Source organism: Uranotaenia lowii, chromosome 1, assembly GCF_029784155.1.
Source record: "Uranotaenia lowii strain MFRU-FL chromosome 1, ASM2978415v1, whole genome shotgun sequence".
NCBI classification, from domain to species: Eukaryota; Metazoa; Arthropoda; class Insecta; order Diptera; family Culicidae; genus Uranotaenia; species Uranotaenia lowii.
The window spans coordinates 7,111,490-7,135,141 of NC_073691.1; the positions used below are offsets into that span (position 1 = coordinate 7,111,490).

At 35.3% G+C, this 23,652-nt stretch overlaps 1 protein-coding gene across 2 annotated transcripts in view; it reads left to right on the forward strand.

Moving 5' to 3' along the window:
- LOC129738652 (telomerase-binding protein EST1A) overlaps positions 1-23,652 on the forward strand; it is a 177,474-nt gene that overhangs the window by 81,541 nt on the left and 72,281 nt on the right. For both annotated transcript variants that reach the window (XM_055729901.1, XM_055729902.1), the window contains 2 exons: positions 11,641-12,016; positions 14,727-14,862. In XM_055729901.1, the coding sequence (XP_055585876.1) occupies positions 11,641-12,016; positions 14,727-14,862 (512 nt within the window). The remainder of the gene's footprint in view (positions 1-11,640; positions 12,017-14,726; positions 14,863-23,652) is intronic.

Here is a 23,652-nt window from a genome sequence, read left to right on the forward strand (position 1 = left end):
TTAGGCTCCGCTTGACAATAGTCCAGTATTTCTCCATTGGGCGAAACTCTGGCGTGTTGGGAGGGTTCTTGTCCTTGGGAACCACCTGCACGTTGTTGGTGGCGTACCACTCCATGGCGTTTTTACCGTAATGACAAGATGCCAAATCCGGCCAAAATAGTACGGAACAACCGTGTTTCTTCAGGAAAGCCAGCAGACGTTTATTCAAACACTCTTTCACTTAAATTTCTTGGTTGACAGTCCCGGAAGCTATGAAAATGCTGCTTTTCAAGCCACAGGTACAGATGGCTTGCCAAACCAGATATTTCTTCGCGAACTTTGACAGTTTCATGTGCATAAAAATATCTGCTACCTTTCCCCTTTCTTTTGCCGTATAAAACTCCTGTCCCGGAAGCTGCTTGTAGTCGGCTTTGACGTAGGTTTCGTCGTCCATTACCATGCAGTCAAACTTCGTCAGCATCGTCGTGTACAGCCTCCGGGATCGCGTTTTGGCCGTCGTATTTTGTTTATCATCGCAATTTGGAGTCACTCCCTTCTTGTAAGTCTACCTTCTTGTAAGTCGATAGTCCGGCTCGTTTTTTGGCTCGATGCACGGTTGTAGACGATACACCTTACAGCTTATTTGCGGCATCTTGGAGAGCGAGGTTAGGGTTTCGCTTGAAACTACCGGCAACTCTCTTTGTCGTCTCAGAGGCTTCCGGTTTTCGATTTCCCCCCGATCCAGACTTCCTGGCTGTCGACAAGCGTTCCTCAAACACTTTAATAACATATGTAACGGTTGATTTGGCAACTTTTAGCGATTTTGCCAGCTTTGCGTGCGAGTAGCTCGGATTTTCGCAATGCGCGAGCAAAATTTTGATACGCTGCTCTTCTTCCTTGGACGGCATTTTGACAACTGAAGAGTGAATTTCAAAATCAAAATAGGAGCAACATTCTACACACACACACACACACACACACACACACACACACACACCTTCAAAATGAGGGGTGTTCAGGTTTTTTAAATGCAAAATTGAAAGAAATACGTCAAGTTGATATTGACCAAATTTTGACCGTATCACCCTTCAGTACGAGCGAACGTGAGGCCCTATGATTGATAGTCTGAATAGACACAAGGCCAAATAGACGTTTGGTCGATTGAGCATTAAGTCAATTTGAAATTTCTCCATTCTACGGGTTTAAACTATACCTATAGATAGAAGATGTTGCAAAAATTCAATGCCTATTTAGCCAATATCAGTGCCGAAAATGCGCTGAAAAGTGTACTATGGTTGGACAAGCACTTCTGTCATAAAGTCTCGAGCTCCCAAGCAAAATGATGCATGACCACTACATTCAAGCGAAACTAGAAAAACATTTTATGGGATTTTCATCCTGTTGGGTAATTCGTCCCAAAACAATATAGTGAGAATCGAACTCACTTCTACATCTCATCTCGGCTTACCAGTTTGATACCTTACCCAGTGCACCATCTAAGTCGGTTGGAAAACGTAAGTTTATTGTCACAGTCCTTCTGACACCGTTACCCAAAAAAAAACGCACTGCATAAAATTTTTAATTTGGCTCAATTATATTTGTTTTAAGCAGTAAAAAAATTGAAAAATTAATATTTTTTACTGTTTGAAACTGATATAATTAGGCAAAAAAAAAAATCATATTATGTTTTACATAAATTTTGATTAATTTAAAATTAAAATAAAAAAAGTGAAATAAAAAAAAATTAAAAATTTAAATTAGAAAAAAAAAATGAAAATTATAATAAAAAATAAAAGAAGTGAATAAAAAGTCTTTTTTGGATGTTGTCCAAACGAATGGTTTTCTTCGGATGTTGCCAAATCGAATGTTGCCTAAATCGAACGGGATCTCTATTGTCTAAAAATCTTTGAATCTTTTCAATTTATTTTTCCCGTTAAGTTTGGAAGAAACTTATCATCATTTTACCGACTTCTATTTTCAATTTTGTGCCTTTCAAAAATAAATTCAATTATTGAGCTATAATATCATCAGCTAATTGATGAAATAGCTTTTATTACTGAGAACATTTCTTCCGAAGACGTCAAATCTCTGTTTAAAGAAGTTACAAGGTTTTGTCCAAAACAAAGCAGGTTCTGTCCAACTGTGCGTCGGTTGGAAACAAAGAATGTTTTTCCTGCTTTGTCTTGTGATAGGATGTTGGATATGTATTATTTGGTTTGTTGCGCTGAGAGGACAATGCCAGTTATTAGAAAGCTTGTTAATGCCTGTTTGGCATAGAATCTTATACCGATAATTCCACCTCCAAGAAAGTTCATTATTGGAGTAGAGTCTGATTTGTGGGTGTAGCAATGATGCATATCAATTCGGTTTATCGTCCGTTCTGCTTGACGTCTATTGTTGCATTGGATCTGATGTCTCTTTGGGCTAAATTTTTTTTGGCTAAGCGTCCACTTGACCTTATGACAAAATCGTCCTAATGACGCCCTGACTTTGTTCGGTCTAGTGTCCTATTCGGCTAGACATCCTTAGGCCTGAAGACTAATTCCTATCGACTATCTATCGACTTAACAGATTTCGGCCTAAATACTTTCGGTCCAATGTCTGAATATCATATTTAAAGATTTATTGTATCGTTCAAAGCTTCTTTTACTTACAAATTTTACGAAACCCTTGACAAATATCCATTTTGTTATTCGGCGAAATAATTCATTTACACTAATCTTTTCTAATTAACCATATCTAACAACAATTTCGGCTGACATTTTCCCATGCCTGCTGCCATACAGTGTCGCTGTCTTCCTGTGAGGTAACAAATCAGTCTCATCCATTGACAATTTCGGTGCCACCGGAGCGCAGCGCCAAAGTTTCATTCACTAATTTCTGCCGACTTTCGTCGACGTTCCGGTCTGCCGGAATGCAGCCAACTGTGAAAGGCTCCGAATTTTCCTGGAATGAACCACTTGAAATCTCTGCCCAAAAGTAGTGAGCACAATCCGTCTGTCTTCCAGCATACAGGCGGCGATCATTCAACCATCCATTTCTCCAAAACGGCAGCAGCAACAAAACGGCCACCGACCTCTCCGCGTTATGAATTCGCACTGCTAGATGGCGTCTTCCAGATTAGATTTATTGGTGCGCAGAAATTAGGAAATGCGATCATTATGCATGTTTTTCTTTCTTCTTGAAGTAAATTTTCTCCCACGGATTCGAAGCGCTGATTTCTGGAGAATTGCTGCCCAACCCAAGGAAAGTTCTAAATGAAAGCAGCCAGACCTTTTGTTCTTCCGGTGCTGAATGATGGTGTTTACGATATGAATTAGCATTCAAACACATTTTATCGTTATCATGAGAACCAAAAGCGGGCTCTTTGGAGATGAAAACTTACTCGGAAAGTGGTCACCTCGAGGTAATGTTTTAAAATAAAACTGAAAAAATGTAAGAAATGCCGTTCAAAAATGTTTAATGTTTGAAAATTACATACAACGAAATAATTAACGTTTTCTGTCAATATTCTTCTGGGGCCAAGCACAACTCTCCGGGAGACATTGTTTGCAAAATTTGTGGGAAGATCGGGTCGTTCACGAGGAAAGTTCTAGAAAAAGCGCCACAAATTCGCGGTGAAACGACCCCATCAACCCGAACCACACAGTTCATACCAAGTTGAAGATGGAAAATTTTTAAACAAACCCAATGCGGGGGTGGTTCGCGAATTACGCGTTGAGCTAGTTGTTATCTCGACTTTATTCTTGGAGGGAAACACTTTACGACGTGTTGAGAGAAAAGAGTACCAGGAGAGACACATGAAAAAAAAAAATCATAACGCCGTGCAACCCACAGCACCTATTTGCTATGGTAAAACGTTAAAATATGAGCATTTTATACGGTAAATTAGCACAACATTTGGTAAGGAGAGTCATCATTCGGCAAAGACCTGAACCCCGACAACAAACGGGCATTTCCGGGGGCGTTTTTAATGTATCACGGTTTGGTGGCCGGTGTTGCATGCGCAGTTGAGTTCATCAACGGAGTACCGCTAGAATAAAAATTTCAAATTTTATGGACCGCTTCTTTTCTTCAAATTGAGTGGAAAGCATAAAAGTATGATTTGCAACATGACAGTAACAAATGGGCTCATAGAGTGGTTCTCTTTGATGAATCAGTCTGAGTGGAGGTGATAAGAGTTATCTCATTCGATTAATTTGGGCTAAATAAAAAAGATGAATGAAGATCTGATGGGCAGTTATCAAGCTGTTGGATTCAGTTTTCCTAAACTATCATGCTGATTATTCAATATAGGGGGAAAGTTTATGTACCGCTCAATGTGGCTAATACATATGCACCGCTCGTGTTTTCTGGAAACTGTTGCATGTCGATGAAGTTTCGCTTATCCAGGACTCCTGCATCTAACACCATACGCCTGTGCCATTACGCTACAACTCGCATGATTCTCGACGATGACATCGTATTACACCGTCTCTTCTTAAATACTTATCTCCGTAGTTTAACTCGTATGAAATGGCTCTTGATTGAGTTATCCTCAACGCAAATGCGACTTTTCCCTCAAATCCACGAGACAGTAGAGCTTGCTTGAATTGTGAACCCGTTACTTTTGATGGCGATACCGACTAACAAATTTGGTACACTCAAGAAGCCTGTTTGAAGAAACAAGCAGTGGTTTGAGAAAGTTGGATGCCTTTCCAGATTCTAAATGAACCGTACTCGTATAAGTTTGAAATAAGAGTGATTTTATTGTCTTTACTACCATGCGCAAATCGCTCAAAATATGCACTACACCTTCCCCCTTTCGGAAGAATGATGCAGCATAGCAAATCATTCGTACAGTACTAATAAATAGATTAAAAAAAATCTTAAGTGTGGTCTTGCTGGTCTCGTATCGATCAGCCCAGCCCAGATGGAAACGATTACGGCACGGATAGTACAGGTTGCCCTGCCTTCTAAAAGGTTTTGGCAAAACTATCGGGGTTGTTGTAGGTCAAATACAGTACCGAGAGTATGCGAAGCATTTCAAAGCATAATGAGAGTATACAGAAATTTGAAAATGAACAAAATGAACATGATCTCCGTCAACCGGAGTAGAATGATACCACAAAGTCAAGAAAATACCTAAGAAGTGGATGGAGTCTTTGCGACAATTGAGAGTAGTAGCGTAGAAAACCTACGATTTCGGCTTGGAGGGCCGATGCGTTAGCGAGCTATTAGAGAAGAACGCCTTTGAGACTGCTTGTTACGAGTGCTTGAACATGTACATTCAAAATTGTTTTTACCCATTCACGTACAATTGCCTTCAGTTCAGTTCAAACTAGTTCTAACCAACCTTTATTTGATAAGGTCTATCCTTTTTTTTCATCCTTTGTTTTTGATGTATCATTTCATCAGTTTTCGTAAATTTAATTGAATTTTTTTTTCATGATCAAATTCTTTTCCAATTAAGATTTTTTTTCCCTTGAACCTCTTCTATAAAATATTTCCCGAGCAGACTTTGATGCCCAAATTGATAGCAAACTGAGACCATAATAAGGTGTCAACAGCAAACTGATGGCATGTTTTGCTGTTCAATTTTATACGAGAGCAAAACAGGGCATAATTAAGGTGTCAGATATTTTTATTTGAGAGCAAACCGAGACCACATTTAGGTTTCAACAGCAAACTTGAAGCAAAATTTGGTGTAGAATTTGAATTGATAGCAAAACTAGGCATAAATGAGGTGTCATTTTTTTTTTAATGTAAAATACAAACCTGAGGCCAAAACTGAAGTTACACCTACTTACTTATATAATCCTCTTCATCTCTTCTATTCGACTAATTTAAACAGTTGAGTCGCTGCTATTGTTATATTGGCTTGCACATTGGAACATGAGATGGGATTCTTTTTAAAGTAGTAGTGCTGGTATAGAACATTCAATGCAAAGGAGATCGGCCCAGAAGAAAAATAGATTGGAGAAAAAAATTGAAACATTTCAATAATCAATCTCAACGGGTTTGAATAACTGTTAAGAAGCCAAAAATACGCCAAATTTGGTTCATAAAACTGAATTTCCACGCTCCTTTTTTCCAACTCAAAATTAAGTTTGATCGAGGTTCAAAACATAGTTCGATTCTATGAACTTAAAGTTAAGTTTCCTGTTTCCTCCTTGCAATAAGGGAGCAAAACTGAGTTCGACCTTATGAAATAGAAAAACTCCTTTGTTGCTAGTTCTCCTTGAACCGGAACAGCAACCAACGAACACGCCGCAAAATTTTGACGTTCCGGAACAATTACCGGAACAACATAATTTTGAGTTTGAAAAAAAAAAGACGTATCATTTCAGGAAGGTGCAGCCACACATAGAAATTTCCAACCTGGTAAATTTTATTTAAAAATATAGATTATCAAACGTTTTCTAACTTGATCATCAATAATGTGAATTGAAATTGTTTTTCAAAGAGTATTCTTAAAACTTCTTTTTTAAGTTTCTTTTCAAAAATTTCAACTACTTAGTCTATACAAAAAAAAAATTAAGAGTCTATTAAGTCATAACTGAATACAAATAGCAAATCTGTTCGTAACCGGCATAGTTCGCGCATTTTGAAAGTTGATGGCCAAAATAGGCATCACTAAGGTATCATCGAATCGTTAAAAATTTCACGCCCCGAGGAGACTTTGATGCGACAAAAAACAATTTAGACCACCTACAGGCAAAAACGTTAATATTAACTCGTACTTTAAAAAAATTTATATCGAAGTCCAGAAAACTTCAAATTTCATTTATGATAATTGTTCCATAAATTTTACCGTAAAGATCTTGATAGACGCAAAGCGAGAAAAGTTATCAAGTAAATTGTTATGGACTGCAGATATCTTCACTTACCCCGTTTTATGGGGTTAGTGTGGACGGTAGATTTTCCCTTTAATTTCTCGGTAAATTTTCATCAAAATTGTGTTTTCTTGGTTGAATACGTTGCTTTATGGCATATGCATAATCCTAACCAGCTTGATTAAACTTTGACGCTTGAATAAAAGGATTTTAAAATTTTACTTAAAATCTCCAGAACAAATTATGTTAAATTACATAACTACTCATTTTAATCGCCTTTGTGTAGACTTGATGCTGTAGAGTGTAGAATAATAAATGTTGTTTTGCTCTTGCATCATCAGTTTTTCAAGATCGTTATCAAATTTTGTTCTTGATACGAATTCTTTGCATATTTAAAATAAATACATTCAGGCGTTTAGCCGCACTTAAGTAAAATGAATAGTTGTAGAAGGATGCTGAATCCGAAGTAGAATAAATTTCATTTAATGTAACAGAACTCTGAAACCGTAAACGAATTCACGAATTTCATTTAATGTAACAGAATTCTTAAGTCGTAAACCATTTCACTGAATTTTACTGAAAGCTATTATGATTATCATGAATTTCAATAATCTCTAGATATAAAGTTTTTTGCACGTAAAAATGGAAGAATGAATTATTCCAGTGCAGAAAAACAAAAATTGTCAGTTGTTATGTTTTGTTGTTTTGTTTATCGTTTTCGTTCGTGTTTTGATCATCTCGCCCGAAAAAAAGTCCCCCAGCCAGACAATTAGAGCCCACGGTGCTTCCCTGGATCAACGAGCCCTCCGGAACTGATATTTTAGGTGATGCAGGTTACGTCAGGACGCAGAGAACAGCGGCTAGCAAAATTACAGGTTATTTCGGATTTTGATATGGAAATAATATTTCGGTATCGTTTTTTGAATACGGCGAATGCGCCAACTGTAAACAAATCCAGATTATCACATTAATGCATTGAACTCTTTATTTTACATCCAAAAATATGATCTACTTTTAATTTTTCTTATTTTAGTGAAGTTAAATTTAATTTTTTAAATAAGGCGAATAGCTTTTTTTATGAGTGTGTAATCCCACAGTTCATTCGCCCATTTCCCCTCAAAATTTCGTCGCGAACAAAAGGGCCAATAGTTATTTCGAGATAGCAAAAGGGCATTGAAGTTTTTTAAATTTGTTTTCCAGGACGAGGAGATGTAAAAATCAGTATTTATAAGATCGTTGAATGTGCTAATGATTTAATGTGATCATTTGGACCCGCTTTCAAGCCGAAATTTGCTTGAATATTGCTTCTTTAATGAGTGATCCAAAAGGCGAACAGTCATTCTGCAATTCAAAAGGGCGCTCCAATTTGGCGAATCAACAAAATGAGAGCACTAGTCTGTGGTAAAAGGGCCCACAGTTATATTTATTAATTTTTTTGAGTAATTAGTACGTTAAAGCTATATTTATCGATCGGGTGATGAAATTAAATCAATTTGAAAGCATTTTAGCGACTTATTTAGGAAAATGATTGTACGCAGCTAAATAGAAAATTGATTTTATTTTCTGAAACTTGAAATGCGTTTTTCTCAAAACAAAGGTCTTGGCGCATTCGCCGTAATCAAAAATCGATACCGATTTTTAATTTTTGTTTGGTATTGTTGCCTTACAGACTGCTTTGTTTCGTTCCGTTGTGGATGTTATCACATTTGGTAGCAAACTTTTCATTGCCTGTAATGTCCTCAAATATGCAGCCGGATTTCAAAACCATAGAGCTGATGAGGACAAATCCGAATGCCGCTGAAATGGCTATCAGGGAGCAGTTGGTGCGTTCAATCAGGTAAGGGTTTATTAATTTAAATCGCTGCTTATGCCAAGTTGGATGATGACTTGTTATGATAAAGATAAGAACACATTAATTTTTCTCGCGATTGTCATGAAAGGAGCTCGCACACTCACTGTGAAACTGAACGTCGAATATGTTTTTTCGCCGATAACGTCCTCCTTGCCACATAAGACATGGAGAAGTGGATAGAGAATGGTTTGGGATTAATCTTGAACTGACCTCAGAACAAAAAACCTTCACATATTTTTTCATTTCGATTCTCCAGAAGTGACTTTTTCATCGTGACAAATTTGAAGGAATCGAAGTTAAAAAAAAACAAAACGGGGTGACTAGTTCCCTGTTCAACTTTTAACTGTTCCTCATCATGTTACAAAATGTAATGATATGGCATTGTCGATTTATTGGAGAGATACATTTTTCCAGGTTCGCGTTCATGGCTTTTTTTCCAGCCTCAGCAGGGGTAAATCATTTTAACGGCTCAAAAAAAATCATGAAATGGTAATTTGTGGATTTAAATTTGTAATTATGAATATCGCCTTAACTTAATTATAACTGCATCTGATATTTATAAAGCCATACGTTGTTTTTTACAGTACTTACTTGGTAATAAGATGTTTTGAGGCACTGTTGAAAGTCCCGTTACATATTAAATAAGTACTGTTCATTAGACCTTTCAAAATGTTTCATAATTTTGTTACTGTCGATTGTTTCACGTTTCTCGAATCTGTTCATTATTCATAGCTTGGTGGGACAGTAAGGTTTTTTAACATGTTGTAGCTCTTAAAAGTGATTTAAATCTTTATTTTTTTACATATTTTTGGCAAAATTCCTTATAATATCTCAATGACAAGAACGAAACAATCCAAATTCGATTAAAATAATGTTTATTCCAACACAGCTTCGATAATCGGACGTTTTCGGTGGTAGGACGGTCCCGACTGTCCGACTAATGAGCGAGTACTGTATATGAACACGATATAGATACATACATTATACGTCGCCATGTTACGCCTCAATGTATAAAATAAGACTTCAGCGTTTAAAGAATATCGCCTATATATGGAGTTGCACTAAATACTGAGGGAGATATTCATGGTACATTTCTATTTAGCGGAGGTTGCAACATTTCGTACCTCTCCAACTTAATAGATGGATGATAAATGTGCTTAATAAAAGTATCCAATACGAAGTTTTTTTAAATTTTACAGCATGACATACAAGATAACTAAAATTAGCTTCCTCAACATTTGACCAGGTTACCAATTTAAAAGTATTTGAAAACGCCGAACAGATGTTTTCCAATGTAACTCACTCTCTTCCGTTTCTGGCGAGGACTTTTAGATAAGAGCGAGCTCCTTTTACTAAAATTATTCGATACGTCGTTTTTGCAAAAATCGTCATGGTTATAACCAGAAATACCGGCATGAAGGATTTGGTGATCGGAAATTTTTGGAAATCAATCGCACCGTTTGGTCTTGAAAAGTGAGCTCCTAGTAGCGAACGATTAAAGAGAGGCGTACTGTCATGTACCGCACATCTGAAACGCCTGAATGTATACGATAAATTAACAGCTGTTTAGCTTTTATTGCAGAAAAATCGGTAATGTTTGTACATTTTGGCGTTTAAATGTTAGCTATTTGTCTGAACCATGAATAAATTCACTTTTATATTGCATTCATAAAAAGCGATGTTCATCATATCGCGAGCATTATGCCATAAAAGTCCGCTCGGGTATTGTATTGTTTTGAAAATCTTCTATCAAAAAATATAGGGACTATTGTCTTGAATACTTTTTTCAGATTAACCGTATCAAATAAAACCTAAGCATTGTCTTTATCGATACGCTGTAAATTGCTCACACGTTGCATAACTGAAGGCGACTCTGGATACTCAAAAAATTGTAAGATTGAATTTTGCTATCACGCCTTGATCAGCAAATTCATTCTCATTTCGGTTGACTTACGGTAGAACATAGCAAAAATAAAAAGCAATTTTTTAACAGGGATAACAAAATTATACCTCGTTTTGCTGTAGTTTAATTAAAATTTTGAAAGCAAAATAATGCTAAATTTTGATGTCAGGCTAAATTATGTGATGCCTTATACTGGCATCATTGTACTCTCCAAGCTCTCGGAAAATGAGGTGTAGTTCGGCTCTCAGTTTTAGCAAAATTAGGCATCACTTTGGTAACCAAGTATGAAAATCTTTGCTCTCATTTTTGCTGTGTACCACCTTATGTCAAGCAAAATGAGAGCAAGTTCGGCTCTCAGGGCGTGATAGCAAAATTTGCTATAATTTTGCCATAAAAGTCTGCTCGGGTTGTTTACTCATTTGATGCGCATTTGTTTCCCATGCTGGTCTACACACATTAGTTGAGGATTTTAACTTTTGCACACGCGTATCAATAGGAGTACGTTCTAAAAATTAATTTTCCGTTACTCTCACACGCCCAAATTGATTCTGATGATGATGAGTATCATTTTCTGCTAATTCTCCAATGATTATTGGGTAACCTTTTTTTTAGCGGAATGCCGCCTGACAGAAAAGACTTCGAAGAAATCTCCTTCAACGGCTCGTTGTTTGTGTGTGGCCCACCGAAAAAAAACGCATCGCGCCCGGTTGCAATTCCAATCGGGCGTTGAAGAACAAATGAACTCTTTGTTGTCTCTCTAATTCATCGTTTGGTAATCTAATCTCAAAAACCTGGAATCTTCCTCCTCAAGAATGATGTTGATGATGACGACGTTCGCAAATCCGTGAAAAAGATGCGCTGCCTGCTTGCCGAACCGATTCCAATTATTCCATTATGTCAGATTTTTTTTTGCTGCAGCTTCTCCTCGCCGAAACCGACACGGATTGCTTGCGGTAGCCGTTTCTCGGAATAGGATTTCATTATCGTGTTTTTAATAATTTGTTGAAGTTCCAACAAAAACCGTGGAAAAAACCCAAAGCGCATGTTAACTGTGGGATTTTCATTTTTTTTCTTCTCCTGTCTACTTCCAGACACTTCGCTGGCTCCCGGGGCCCGTTCCGAGGTGCAGGAGTGTGCCCTCTCGGTTGGGCTGCTGATGTTCGGGATCATCCTGGAACGGTTCATAAGCGTGGTACAGGCGGCATCGGAATGCAGCAAGCGAGCCTCTTCTTCTGCGGCCAGCAGTGGGAACCCCAACAGTAGCACCAATGACACCAACGAATCACTGCTGCAGGCTATCGCCAACAAGCAGAACGCTATCGCTGAGAACCTCAAGGAGCTGGCTGCTGGATTGGCACCCGATCCTCAGAATTCCAACATCCCGCCGACAGCTGCAGCGGACACGAAATCATCACCTCAGCAGCAGAAACCGCCCAAGGGCTCCGGCAAAGCTGGAAAGGATTGCAGGTAAGGGTTTCTTGATTGATTAAGAAAGGAAATGCTATATGGGAATAGTATTGGAATACTGGTAGAAATATTTCAAAATTCTCAAAAAAATGTGCTGGGCTCACACTACACACATCGTCAAATCCAGGAAAATTTCCATCAGCGCTTATCTTTATAGGACTTATGTAGGCCGTATATAGGTATAACAGGATTTATAGGCCTTATTTTAAGGACACGTTGGACATCAAAGTATTTGAACAACTTACACGGACTTATACAACTTTCAGGACTTGAAAAACAAAAAATTAAAAAAAAAATTAAAAAAATAAAAAGAAATAAAAAAAAAATAAAAAAGATAAAACTTCAAAAAAATAAAATTAATACAACTGAAAAAAACTAACAAAATAAAACTGTGAATAAAATTTAAAAAAGATAAAATTAAAAAAAAAAATAAAATAAAAAATATATCTGAGAAAAAAATAAAACTCAAAATAATAAAACAAATAAAATTTAAAAAAAATTAAACTGAAAAAAATAACATTGAAAAAAAATAAAACTAAAAAAATAAAAAAAAATAAAACTGAAAAAATAAATCTGTAATAAAATAAATATGAAAAAAATATGAAAAAAAATGGAAAAATATATAAAAAATTAAAAAATAAACTCAAAAAAATTAAAAAAATTAAACTAAAAAACAATTAAATTGAAAAATTTAAAAAATTAAAACTGAAAAAAAAAACAAAAAAAAACTGAAAAAAACAAAAAATAAACTGAAAAAAAATAAAACTGAAAAAAAAAATAAAACTGAAAAAAAATAAAACTGAAAAAAAATATAACTGAAAAAAATAAATCTGAAAAAAATAAATCTGAAAAAATGTAAAAATGAAAAAAATAAAAAAATAAAACTGAAAAAAATAAAAAAATAAAACTGAAAAAAATTAAAAATAAAACTGAAAAAAATTAAAAAATAAAACCGAAAAAAATTAAAAAATAAAACTGAAAAAAATTAAAAAATAAAACTGAAAAAAATAAAAAATAAAACTGAAAAAAATTAAAAAATAAAACTGAAAAAAATAAAAAAAAAAAACTGAAAAAAATAAAAAAATAAAACTGAAAAAAATAAAACAGAAAAAAATAAAAAAATAAAACTGAAAAAAAATAAAAAAATAAAACTGAAAAAAAATAAAAAATTAAACTGAAAAAAAATAAAAAAATAAAACTGAAAAAAAATAAAAAAATTAAACTGAAAAAAATAAAAAAATAAATAAGTAAAAAAAAAATTGAACAAAATAAAAAAAATTAAACTAAAAAAAATGAAAAAAATAAAACTGAAAAAAAATAGAGAAAAAAGAAAAAATAATGTAACTGAAAAAACAAAAAAAAAATGAAACTGAAGAAATAAAAAAAAAAACTGAAAAAATGAAAAAAATAACTGAAAAAAAATAAAACTGAAAATAAAACTGAAAAAAAAAACAAAACTGAGAAAAAATAAAAAACTGAAAAGAATTCAAACTGAAAAAAATAAAACTAAAGAAATAAAAACTAAAAAAAAATAAAACTGAAAAAATAAAAAAAATAAAACTGAAAAAATAAAAAAAATAAAACTGAAAAAATAAAAAAAAATTAATAAAACCGAAAAAAATAATAGAAATAAAGCTGAAAAAAAATAAAACCGAATAAAATAAAAAAATAAAACTGAAAAAAAATAAAACCGAATAAAATAAAAAAATTAAACTGAAAAATACCGAAAAAAAATATAACTGAAAAATATAAAAAAATAAAACTGAAAAAAAATAAAAAAATTAAACTGAAAAAAATAACACTGAACAAAATAAAAAAAAAAACAAAACTGAACAAAATAAAAAAAATAAAACTGAACAAAATAAAAAAAATAAAACTGAACAAAATAAAAAAAAACTGAAACAAAATAATTAAACTGAATAAAATATTTGAAAAAATTAAAATTGAAAAAAATATTCAAAGAAATTAAAATTAAAAAAAAAATCTAAATAAATATAAATTGAAAAAATAATTGAAAAAAATTTTAACTGAAAATAATTTAATTGAAGAAAAAAAATTAAAATTGAATTAAAATCAGATTCAAAAAAATTTAAAATTGATAAAAAATCAAATTGAAAAAAAAATTAAATTGGAAAAAAATAGAAATTTATAAAAAATGGAAATTGAAAAAAAAATCAAATTAAAATAATTATAATAATTTAAAATTGAATAAAAAAAAATCAAAAATAAAATTAAAATTGATAGAAAAAAATTGCCCAAGTTTTTGACTGTTTTCGAAAAATACAGTAAAAATATTACTTTTTTTTTTTAAACGAGAATCACACGGCCACAAAACAGTTTCCCAACACTTGTCGATGGAACGATTCCTTGCCTTTGCGCTTACGCGTAGCTTAATCGTATTTGGCAGAAATTCATTTCGCCAAATGACCCTTCCGGGCGAAATGGGAGGGCATCAAATTTGTCAGATCCCAGACGGCATGCAACGATCGTTGGTTGGGAATGTGAAAATTGAATGTCATTTATAATTACTAACCACTAATGGTGGTGAGGTGATGCGCTGGGGCTTTGGACATGGTTCGCTGCCGGCATTCATATTGTTGTGCTCTGGGAGGAAGGAAATTTTATAATAAACCATCACTTCGAGAGAGGGAAGGCGTATGAAAACATAACCAATCACACTAACACCCATTCCAAATTCTTCCTTCCACAGGATATCAAACAGCAACGATCTGGTTGAGGGAAGTGGCGGCGACATGAGTCATCATCCGGTGGCCAGCGACGGTTCTTCGATGCGCCAAAAGCTTGTCTTGCCCGAGGACGCCAAAGCAATTCTGCCCGCGATTAAGGTGAGAGATAGTTGTACAGTTTGATTGGGTTGGGAACAACGCACAGATTTGACCGGAGGATTTCAATTTTTACTCGGTGGGGGACCTTGATCGACCTTTCGTGACTCCCGGATCTTAGCCAGGGGGAAAGAAAAGAAGAGGGGTTCAACGAAGCGCGAATTACAACGCTAATTTATGTTGGAATTTTTTTATCTCGGCTGTCTGGAAAGTTAAAAAGGCTAATTTTATTTGACCGCCCGAGGCACTGGTCCAGAAAAAGAGCCGAGGTCCATATGAAGCGGATTTCTGGCGATTCGGGATTTAGCTGAGATTCGTACCAGCAAGCTTTGCACTTTTTGGCTTTTTTAGGAAGAAGTTGATGCGATAATGCAACTCGATTGTTGAAGTTCCTATCAAGGCCACACACTTCAACGGGGCGATCTTCGAAGGTAAACATGTGAAACGTCAATACAATAAGTTTGATGATTAAGCTTGAACGATAAAGATATCCTCAAACATTGGCGATCATAAATTCGGTTTGTTTATTCAGTTTTGAGCTTAACAGCTCGGCGATGACCCAACACGGACATTATCGTTTCGTTTCAAATTTATTGTTCTATTGATTTTTATTCCCGATATATCATACTTAATTCTTAATTGAAAATAAGCGTCCCATTAGTTGGTTTTCAAATTACCGGTGTAATAATTGAGTGAGACTCCCAACTGTTTCTTTGGAAAACTCAACTCTTCTTACAAATTGAATGTAAAAAATTCGCTAAAAGTTTGTCGAACTCCGAGAAAGCCACTGACGGGACACAAACAAAAATTTTCCGGTTCTTAGTTTCGCATTTGAGGAAGAACTCGTAGAGAAAAAAATTCATACCGAAAGGTGCTACGACCTCCCTGCGTAAGTAATTAATAGTTGCCAATGCTGAACGGACGGATGATTTTCGGGGCGCGGACAATCACCTCACTTCCAGTTGGGCTATTAAAGTTAAACCTTCTAAATAACTAGTGTAGGAGAAAGATGGAAAGAAATGTTCTATGCGGCCGAAAGAAGGCGCAAACGAAAACGCGTCAAAATGGGTCTATTGACCGAGGTATGACTACTGACGACAGGTTGCTGCTCTATTTCGTTCGCGATTGTTAGCATTTTCTTTAGTTCAGTGAAGAATTTTTGAGGACTGGGTTGACTGAGCAGTTGAAAAATTCATAATTATCTATGCTAGTATGTAATAGAGGAAAATGACGTTGCAGGTATTTGTATTGCGTGAAGAACGATACAAAAGAAGCTGTCTTAATATTTTAATTTAAATCACATATAAATACCTTAATGATTCAAAAAGGTTCTTTAAAAACATTCGATTAGGCTTTCCATATTCAGGGAAAAGTTGAGAATTGGGAGCTCAGATTTGAAATTGAGCGTTGAGAGTAGAGAATTTAGAATTGAGAATTGAGACTACAAAGTAGAGATTTGTGTGTTAACAGTAGTAGAGATAAGAGAAATGAGGATTGAGAGTTTATTATAGAAATGAGAAAGCTCAAAGTTGAGAATAGAGAGCGGGAACCTGAAGGTCGAGAGTTGTGTGTCGATGGTCGATAGTCGAGAGTCGAATGTCGAGAGTGGAGACCAGATTAGAGAGTTAAGTGTCGAAATTCAAAAGTCGAGAATCTAGATGCAAAAAACGAGAAAAGACAGTCTTGAATTAAAAATCAAGAGACGTGCAGTGAAAATAGAGATCCGGAAGTAGAGAGTAAAGAACCGGAGAGTTGGAAATCAAGAATCAAAAGAAAAGTAAAATGTTGAAAATCGAGGGGCATGAGAGTTGAGAGTTGAAAGTCGAGGGTCAAAAGTCAAGATCAAGAGTTGAAAGTACCGATTCGAAAGACAAAATCTTGATTCGCGATTCGAGAAAAGAGAGCAAAAAAAGAGAGAAGAGAAAAAATATAAGACAGAAGAGGGAAAAATAAACGAGAGAAGAGAGAAAAATAAAAGAGAGAAGAGAGAAAAATAAAAGAGAGAAAAGAGAAAAATTAAAGAGACAAGAGGGAAAAATAAAAGAGAGGAGAGGGAAAAATAAAAGTTAGAAGAGAGAAAATAAAAGAGAGAAACGAGAAAAATAAAAGAGAAAAGAGGGAAAAATTCAATAGAGAAGAGGGAAAAATAAAAGAGAGAAGAGAGAAAATTAAAAGAGAGTAGAGAAAAAAAATAAAAAAGAGAGAGAAATAAAAAAAAAATAGAGAGAAAAATAGAAAAAGGAGTAGAGAGAAAAAAAAATGAGAATAGAGAGAAGAATAAAAGAGAGTAGAGAAAAATATAAAAAGAGAGTAGAGAGAAAAATAAAAGAGGAGAAAAAAATCGAGAACAGAAAAGAAAAAAGGGAGAAGAGAGAAGAAAAAAAGAAATAAAAAAGAGAGAAGAGAAAAGTAAAAAAGAGACAAAAAATGAGAGATAGAATAAAAAAGAGAGAAGAAAAAAGAAAAAAAAAGATACGAAAAATGAGAGAAGATAGAATAAAAAAAAGAGACGAGCAGAAAAACGATAAGAGAGAAGAAAACAAAAAGAGAGAAGCGAGGAAAAAAGAGAGGAAAGAAGTAAACAAAGAGAAGAGAGAAGGAAAAAGGGAGAAGTAAGACGAAAAAAGGAAGAATAGATAAGAAAAAAGAGAATAGAGAGAAGAAAAAAGATTAGCGATTAGAAAAAAAGAGAGAAGAGAAAAGAAAAAAAAGATATATGAGAGAAGACAGAAGAAATGAGAGAAGAGAGAAGAAAAAAGAGAGGTGAGAGAAGAAGAAGAAAAAAGAGAGAAGAAAAGGGAGACAACGGAGAAGAAAGAAGAGAGATGATAAAAAAGATGAACAAGAAGAAAGAATTGAGAGTCAAGAGTCTAAAGTTGAAAATCTGATGTTGAGATTCCAAGTAGATAGTAGAGTCAAGAGCATGATTGGCATTTCTCTTCAGTTCGGCTTGTCCAGTGAAAAAGAGTGCAATTTTCTTCCTACTGTTCCTCGCAAACTGTGCGGAGAGAAAAAAATCGCACTGATAACGAGAGTGTCTAAATTATATAGCACAATGTGTAGAGGAGAAATCTGAGAGCGAACACCGTTTTTTTTTTGGTACTTTTACGAGAAAGACGCGTTTTTGTTTTTTTTTTTTCATCCAAAACAGCAGTTGCCAGAGTTGAAAGAAGTACAGCTTTATCTAGAAAAGCTGATTTCATGATGATTCGGATCCAAAAGCGGTTTAGTCCACTCAATTCCTCGCATTTTTTTACATAGGAAATAATAGTTTACAAGCATTTATTACGTCTGGAAACGAAACCCTTTTTTGATAAAAAAAAAAAAATACCCAGTGTGTTGTTTTTTTAACAGCTTTGGAAAATTACTATACTGATCCTGAATGTTCACCAAAATGCATAAAAATCCAAAGGAACTTGGCAATTCGGCAATTAGACGGATGATTTTAGATCCAAACAAAAAACATTTACCCGACTATCAGATCTAGGGTCGAATCAAAACAGTTAACCCGATGTCAGTCAGGCAGACAAATGAAACCAATCAATGAATAATTTAATTACCGTCACGCGTCGTTTCCCCATTTGAGAATCTCATCATCATTTTTTTTTTCATAACACACTTCAGCGCCAACGTCTTCCTAGAGTTGTTTTTTTATTATGATGCTACTCGTACCGAAAATGCACGATTGATTCTTGTTCTCTAGAGTGGATGATTGTCATTATCTGTGCGCGTCATCTAGTTTTTGTTTTGAATGCTCCTTTTATGACTGAATGAAAAATAATAAAAAACGATCCCGTTGGCTTCATTAAGCAAACTAGAAAACTGAATGGAGGGATGGGAAATAATTTTTGATTTGGGAGAAAAATTTAATTTACTTCCGTTATTGATCTGTTGATTGTGCAACGGATCATCAAACAAAGCAGGATAAAAACTTGGGATCGTGGCAAAAGCTCGAGTAGAATTTGAAGGTCATTCAAAAGTTTCGCGCAAACAACTAATTCGTGCTCATTGGCAAATTCCAGAAACAAAAAAAAACATTCTGTCACCCCCAATCAAACAATCGACTACTAAGGAGGTAATGATCTGCTCCTGTGTGGCATGACCATAATCGGCGGGTCAGGTTCAAGCACAGTTTTTAAGCTACTCATCACTTGAGATTGAGCAGCCACTTTTGTACCGAGAGTGTACCTACTTTGCGCTGGAGGAGGAATGTTAGGTGACGACTTTGGCCCCCTCTTTATAAAAAAAACAACAACAGCATTGAAGCAACAAAAAAAAAACTCTAGCAGCATAGTCAAAAGTCGAGGAAGTCCGGGGAACGGAACTGGAACCTTAACAACAGCTCTCCACCTCAAGTGGAGGACCCTCGCGATTCGATTCGTTTGGATTGTATTTGTGCCTCAAATTAGGAACTGATCAAGTGATAAACACTCCAGGCACCCGATGGGGTGGCATGGCACTAAGGGTCAATCATCCCAAACATCGGCGCGCAAAAGGTTGACGCCACAGCACAGGCATCGCGATTTATCTTGGGGGCTTGACGGAGGAGAGACCCCCTTGAGAATTGCTAGCGCAACTGATGGGGAACTTGACTCTGACTCCGTTCCGAGAGACCCCGTAGAAGGAAAGGTCAACACCAAACATACATCGGTGTACTCTCACTGCGATTTAATCGTGATCCCCGTTGGCCACACGTGTGTGTGCATTTGAGACGCTTTCTCAGAGCACTCACTCACAAATATGGTGTAATCTATCAAAAATTACTGTATAGGAGGAACTGTTTAGTAGGGTCCTCTGTCTGGCTGGAAAGGGAGAAACGTTTCTCCTTGTACCGAGATAGTATGTTTTTTTTCGCTGTCGCTTGACTCCCGCCAGATTTGACGCCAGCGATGAGATTGTGGCGTTTGGAAGATGATTTTGGTAGGACCACATGGCGCGCCAGTGGACGCCATTTGTGTGGTGGATTAGCAGCAACCAATTTATCCTCCTTGATCCCCCAAAATAGAACCGCGCCGCTAGCTGTCCTAAAATAGCAGCTGTCCAGCACTCGATATTTGTTTCCATTTGTCTCACGAATGCTCTCAGGATGAATGATAGTTATTAGTTTAGCTGTTGACTTAATGGTGCTACATAGTATGTTTGGATGTGTCCAATTGATTTGGGACGGATAAGACATGATTTGTGGCTGAAGCTTATGACATGATTCTGTCATGTTTCTTTCGTGCTGCGAAGAAATTTGAAAGTATCCAAAATGAAATGGTTAGTCGTTTTTGGACGTTTGAGGAAGCTAATTTTTGAAGTTTCAAAAGAGGTAAATCTATTTATAGTACTGGTTCATTAATCGAACGCTGTTGGGACCTTGGTACGCCGAGGAAATCTTGACAGTAACAGTATTTTGGTCAAAAGTTTGACGATAACTGACATTTTTATAAAGAGTTGGTAAAAAGTAGTCTTCAATTTTTAGAATTATTTAAAAAAAAGTCCGATTTCGAGTAAAACTGTCTGTGAATTCAGCTCCCAAAAAAGAGCCAGTCCTTTCGACCGAGTACTTATAAATGAGTTTATGTCCGTCTGTCTGTTCCCTTTAGACTCGGAAACTATTGGACCGAAAAGGTTCCTGTAATATTTTTATACTCCACCACCTCTCTGGAAGGGGGGAGTTGAGCTTAATTTGGGATCACAATTTTAATACGCGTTTTCTGGCCGTTTTTCCGGGATTCTTAGCTAATTGGGGATCACATCTTTAAAATGTATTTTCTGACCTTTGGAAGCGGTTTTTCGGGAATCTAAGCTAAATTTGGGATCTCAATTTTAAAATGCATTTCCTGGACTTTGAAGCGTTTTTTCCGGCATTCTGAGCTTAACTTAGGATCACAACTTTAAAATGCGTTTTCGGGCCTTGAGAAACATTTTCGGGAATCTGAGCTTATTTAGGATCTCAACTTTAAAATGCATTTTCTGGACTTCAGAAGCGTTTTTTTGGGATTCTAAGCTTAATTTGTGATCACAATTTTGGTATGCGTTTTTTAGGATTCTGAGCTTAACTTCACAACTTTAAAATGGCCTTTTAGAAGCCTTTTTCGGGAATCTGAGTTTAATTTGGGATCTCACTTTTAAAATGCATTTTCTGAAGCGTTTTTTCGGGATTCTGAGCTTAACTTAGGATCACAACTTTAAAATGCGTTTTCTGGCCTTGAGAAGCATTTTCGGGAATCTGAGCTTATTTAGGATCTCAACTTTAAAATGCATTTTCTAGGCTTAGAAGCTTTTTTTTGGGATTCTGAACTTAATTTGTGATCACGTTTAGAAGCGTTTTTTTCAGGATTCTGAGCTTAACTTAGGATCACATCTTTAAAATAGCCTTTAGAAGCCTTTTTCGGGAATCTAAGGTTAATTTGGGATCACAGTTTTTAAATGCGTTTTCTGGTCTTAAGAAGCGTTTTTAGGGATTCTGAGCTTAACTTGGGATCACAACTTTAAAGTTGGTTTTCTGGCCTTTAGAAGCGTTTTTTCAGGATTCTGAGCTTAATTTGGGATCACAACTTCAAAATGCGTTTTCTGGGCTTAAAAAGCGTTTTTCGGGATTCTGAGCTTAATTTGAGATCACAGCTTTAAAATGCGTTTTCTAGGCTGTAGGAGCGTTTTTCGGGATTCCAAGCTTAATTTGGGATCACTACTTAAAATGCGTTTTCTGGCCTTTAGAAGCGTTTTTTCGGGATTCTGAGCTTAACTTGGGATCACAACTTTAAAATGCATTTTCTGGTTTAAGCAGCATTTTTTCGGAATTCTGAGCTAAATTTGGGATCCCAACTTTAAAATGCGTTTTCTGGCCTTTAGAAGCGTTTTTTATCGGGATTCTGAGCTTAATTTGGGATTACAACCAAGGTTACCGAAAAAAATCTGTGTTTTTGAAAAAAAAAATCTGACTTTCTGTGATTTGCCCAAATCTTCTGTGATGGTTTTCTCTAATGCTATTTACTTCAATGCCATTGAAAATTCATGATAAATTGGGTCTTTTTAATATTTTAGTTGAGAAAAATCAATTAGCTTTACCAATCTTATCATAGTTTACTAATTCAAAGTAAGAAATTTATTTTTTTTTGTTGACTAAAATATTATTATTTTGGAAATTCTGTGAAACCTGGGACTATTTAAAAATTCTTTCTTCTGTGACCACAGATTCTGTGATGAAAGTTTGCTCGAAATTCTGTGAAATTACAAATTTTTCTGTGATTTCTGCAACTTTGATCACATCTCAAACAAAAGACAATTAGAGAACCCCTCCCTCATCTTAGTGAAGAGATAAAAAGAAGAGAGGAAGCTCCTTTACAATTTTTTTACAAATTTAAAAAAAAAAGGCGAATGTAATCCAATTTGATATGAGAGGGTATTTGGGTACTAAAAATGTTTCAATTGTTATTCGCCCAGCAAACATTTTTGTAGCTATATTTCTATGCTATTTTGATATACTTTCCATATACTTTATAGAATGATCGTATGAAAGTTGAAAAAACAGCATTTACCTACCAAAGTGGAGGCAATATACATACATAAATTTTATTTATTTCTAAAGCGACGAAAACTACACCACTTAAGCGTTATTCGACACCTTATTCGTACCTATCGGAAGAATGCAAGAGAGCGCAGGATTTTGCTCTCATTGTCTTCAAATCGTTGCCAGCGACAATATTTTCCAATTTCCATCTGATTTTTAGCCATCTGGATGCACTGCTGGTTGCTGGTATATTTTCTCTTCTTGAAGCCCGCGCGGAAGCAAAACCATTAAAAATTTTAAAAAACTTGGCAGACTTTCTATCATATTCGATTTAAACTGACTTCAGATGACATTTTATACGATCTTTTCCATATGCATTTGAAATTGCGATTCGCAACACCACTTAAACGACTTAAGTTATCATTTCTGATACGATGATACGATTTCATGTTTGCTGGGAAAGATCCCTCCCTTTTTCCAATGGTGAGAACGGAAGAGAGGAGGGGGACTTCCATACAATTATTTTTTGTAAAACTTGAGTAAATGGAACAAAATTTTACATGGAATGGTTTTGGGGGACTGAAAAAGCTTCTATAAATATTTGGTATTCTCCCCCCTTGTGATGGAAAGATAGCCAGGAAGAGGGGGTGTTATAAAATTTTTAGCATAGCTGAAGAACTTATCAAGCAAATGGAACCAAATTGGGCATGGGAGGGTAGCAATGTTTCTATGATTTTTTGAGACTGACTCATCTGTTATTCCAGCGTGGATATAGAAAGAGGAGCCCCCCCCCCCTCCACAGTAGTTCAGAACTCAAAAAACGTGATCATGGGTTTTTGAAGGTTTAAATGTCAAAATAACTTGAGGATGTGTTCTACAATGTTTCATCATTTCAAAATGCGCTTGTGTTGTTGTAAATATTTTCCTGATCGAGATAATTTTTCAAATTTTTATTATTTATCATCTTATTGCCATAACATGTTTAGGAGAGTTGTAGATTGTTCAAATTTATAAATCTTTGTTGAAAACATTTAAGTTCTATCTTTTGAAATAAGGCCGGAACAAATGTCAATTTCTTCTTTGTCATCCCCCGCTTAGAAATTTCCAAAAAACCCGAAGGGGGGAATAAATATAGTTTGAAGTATTTTATGGAAATATAATAAAAGTTATCAATATACTGATTCCTATTCGTCTTTGCAGCATTCAATAAAATTGATAGACGTTATTCCATGGACGACGATTTGCCTCTCTCATCAACAATTACATCAACAAATCGTTTTTTATGGCGATCGGCAATT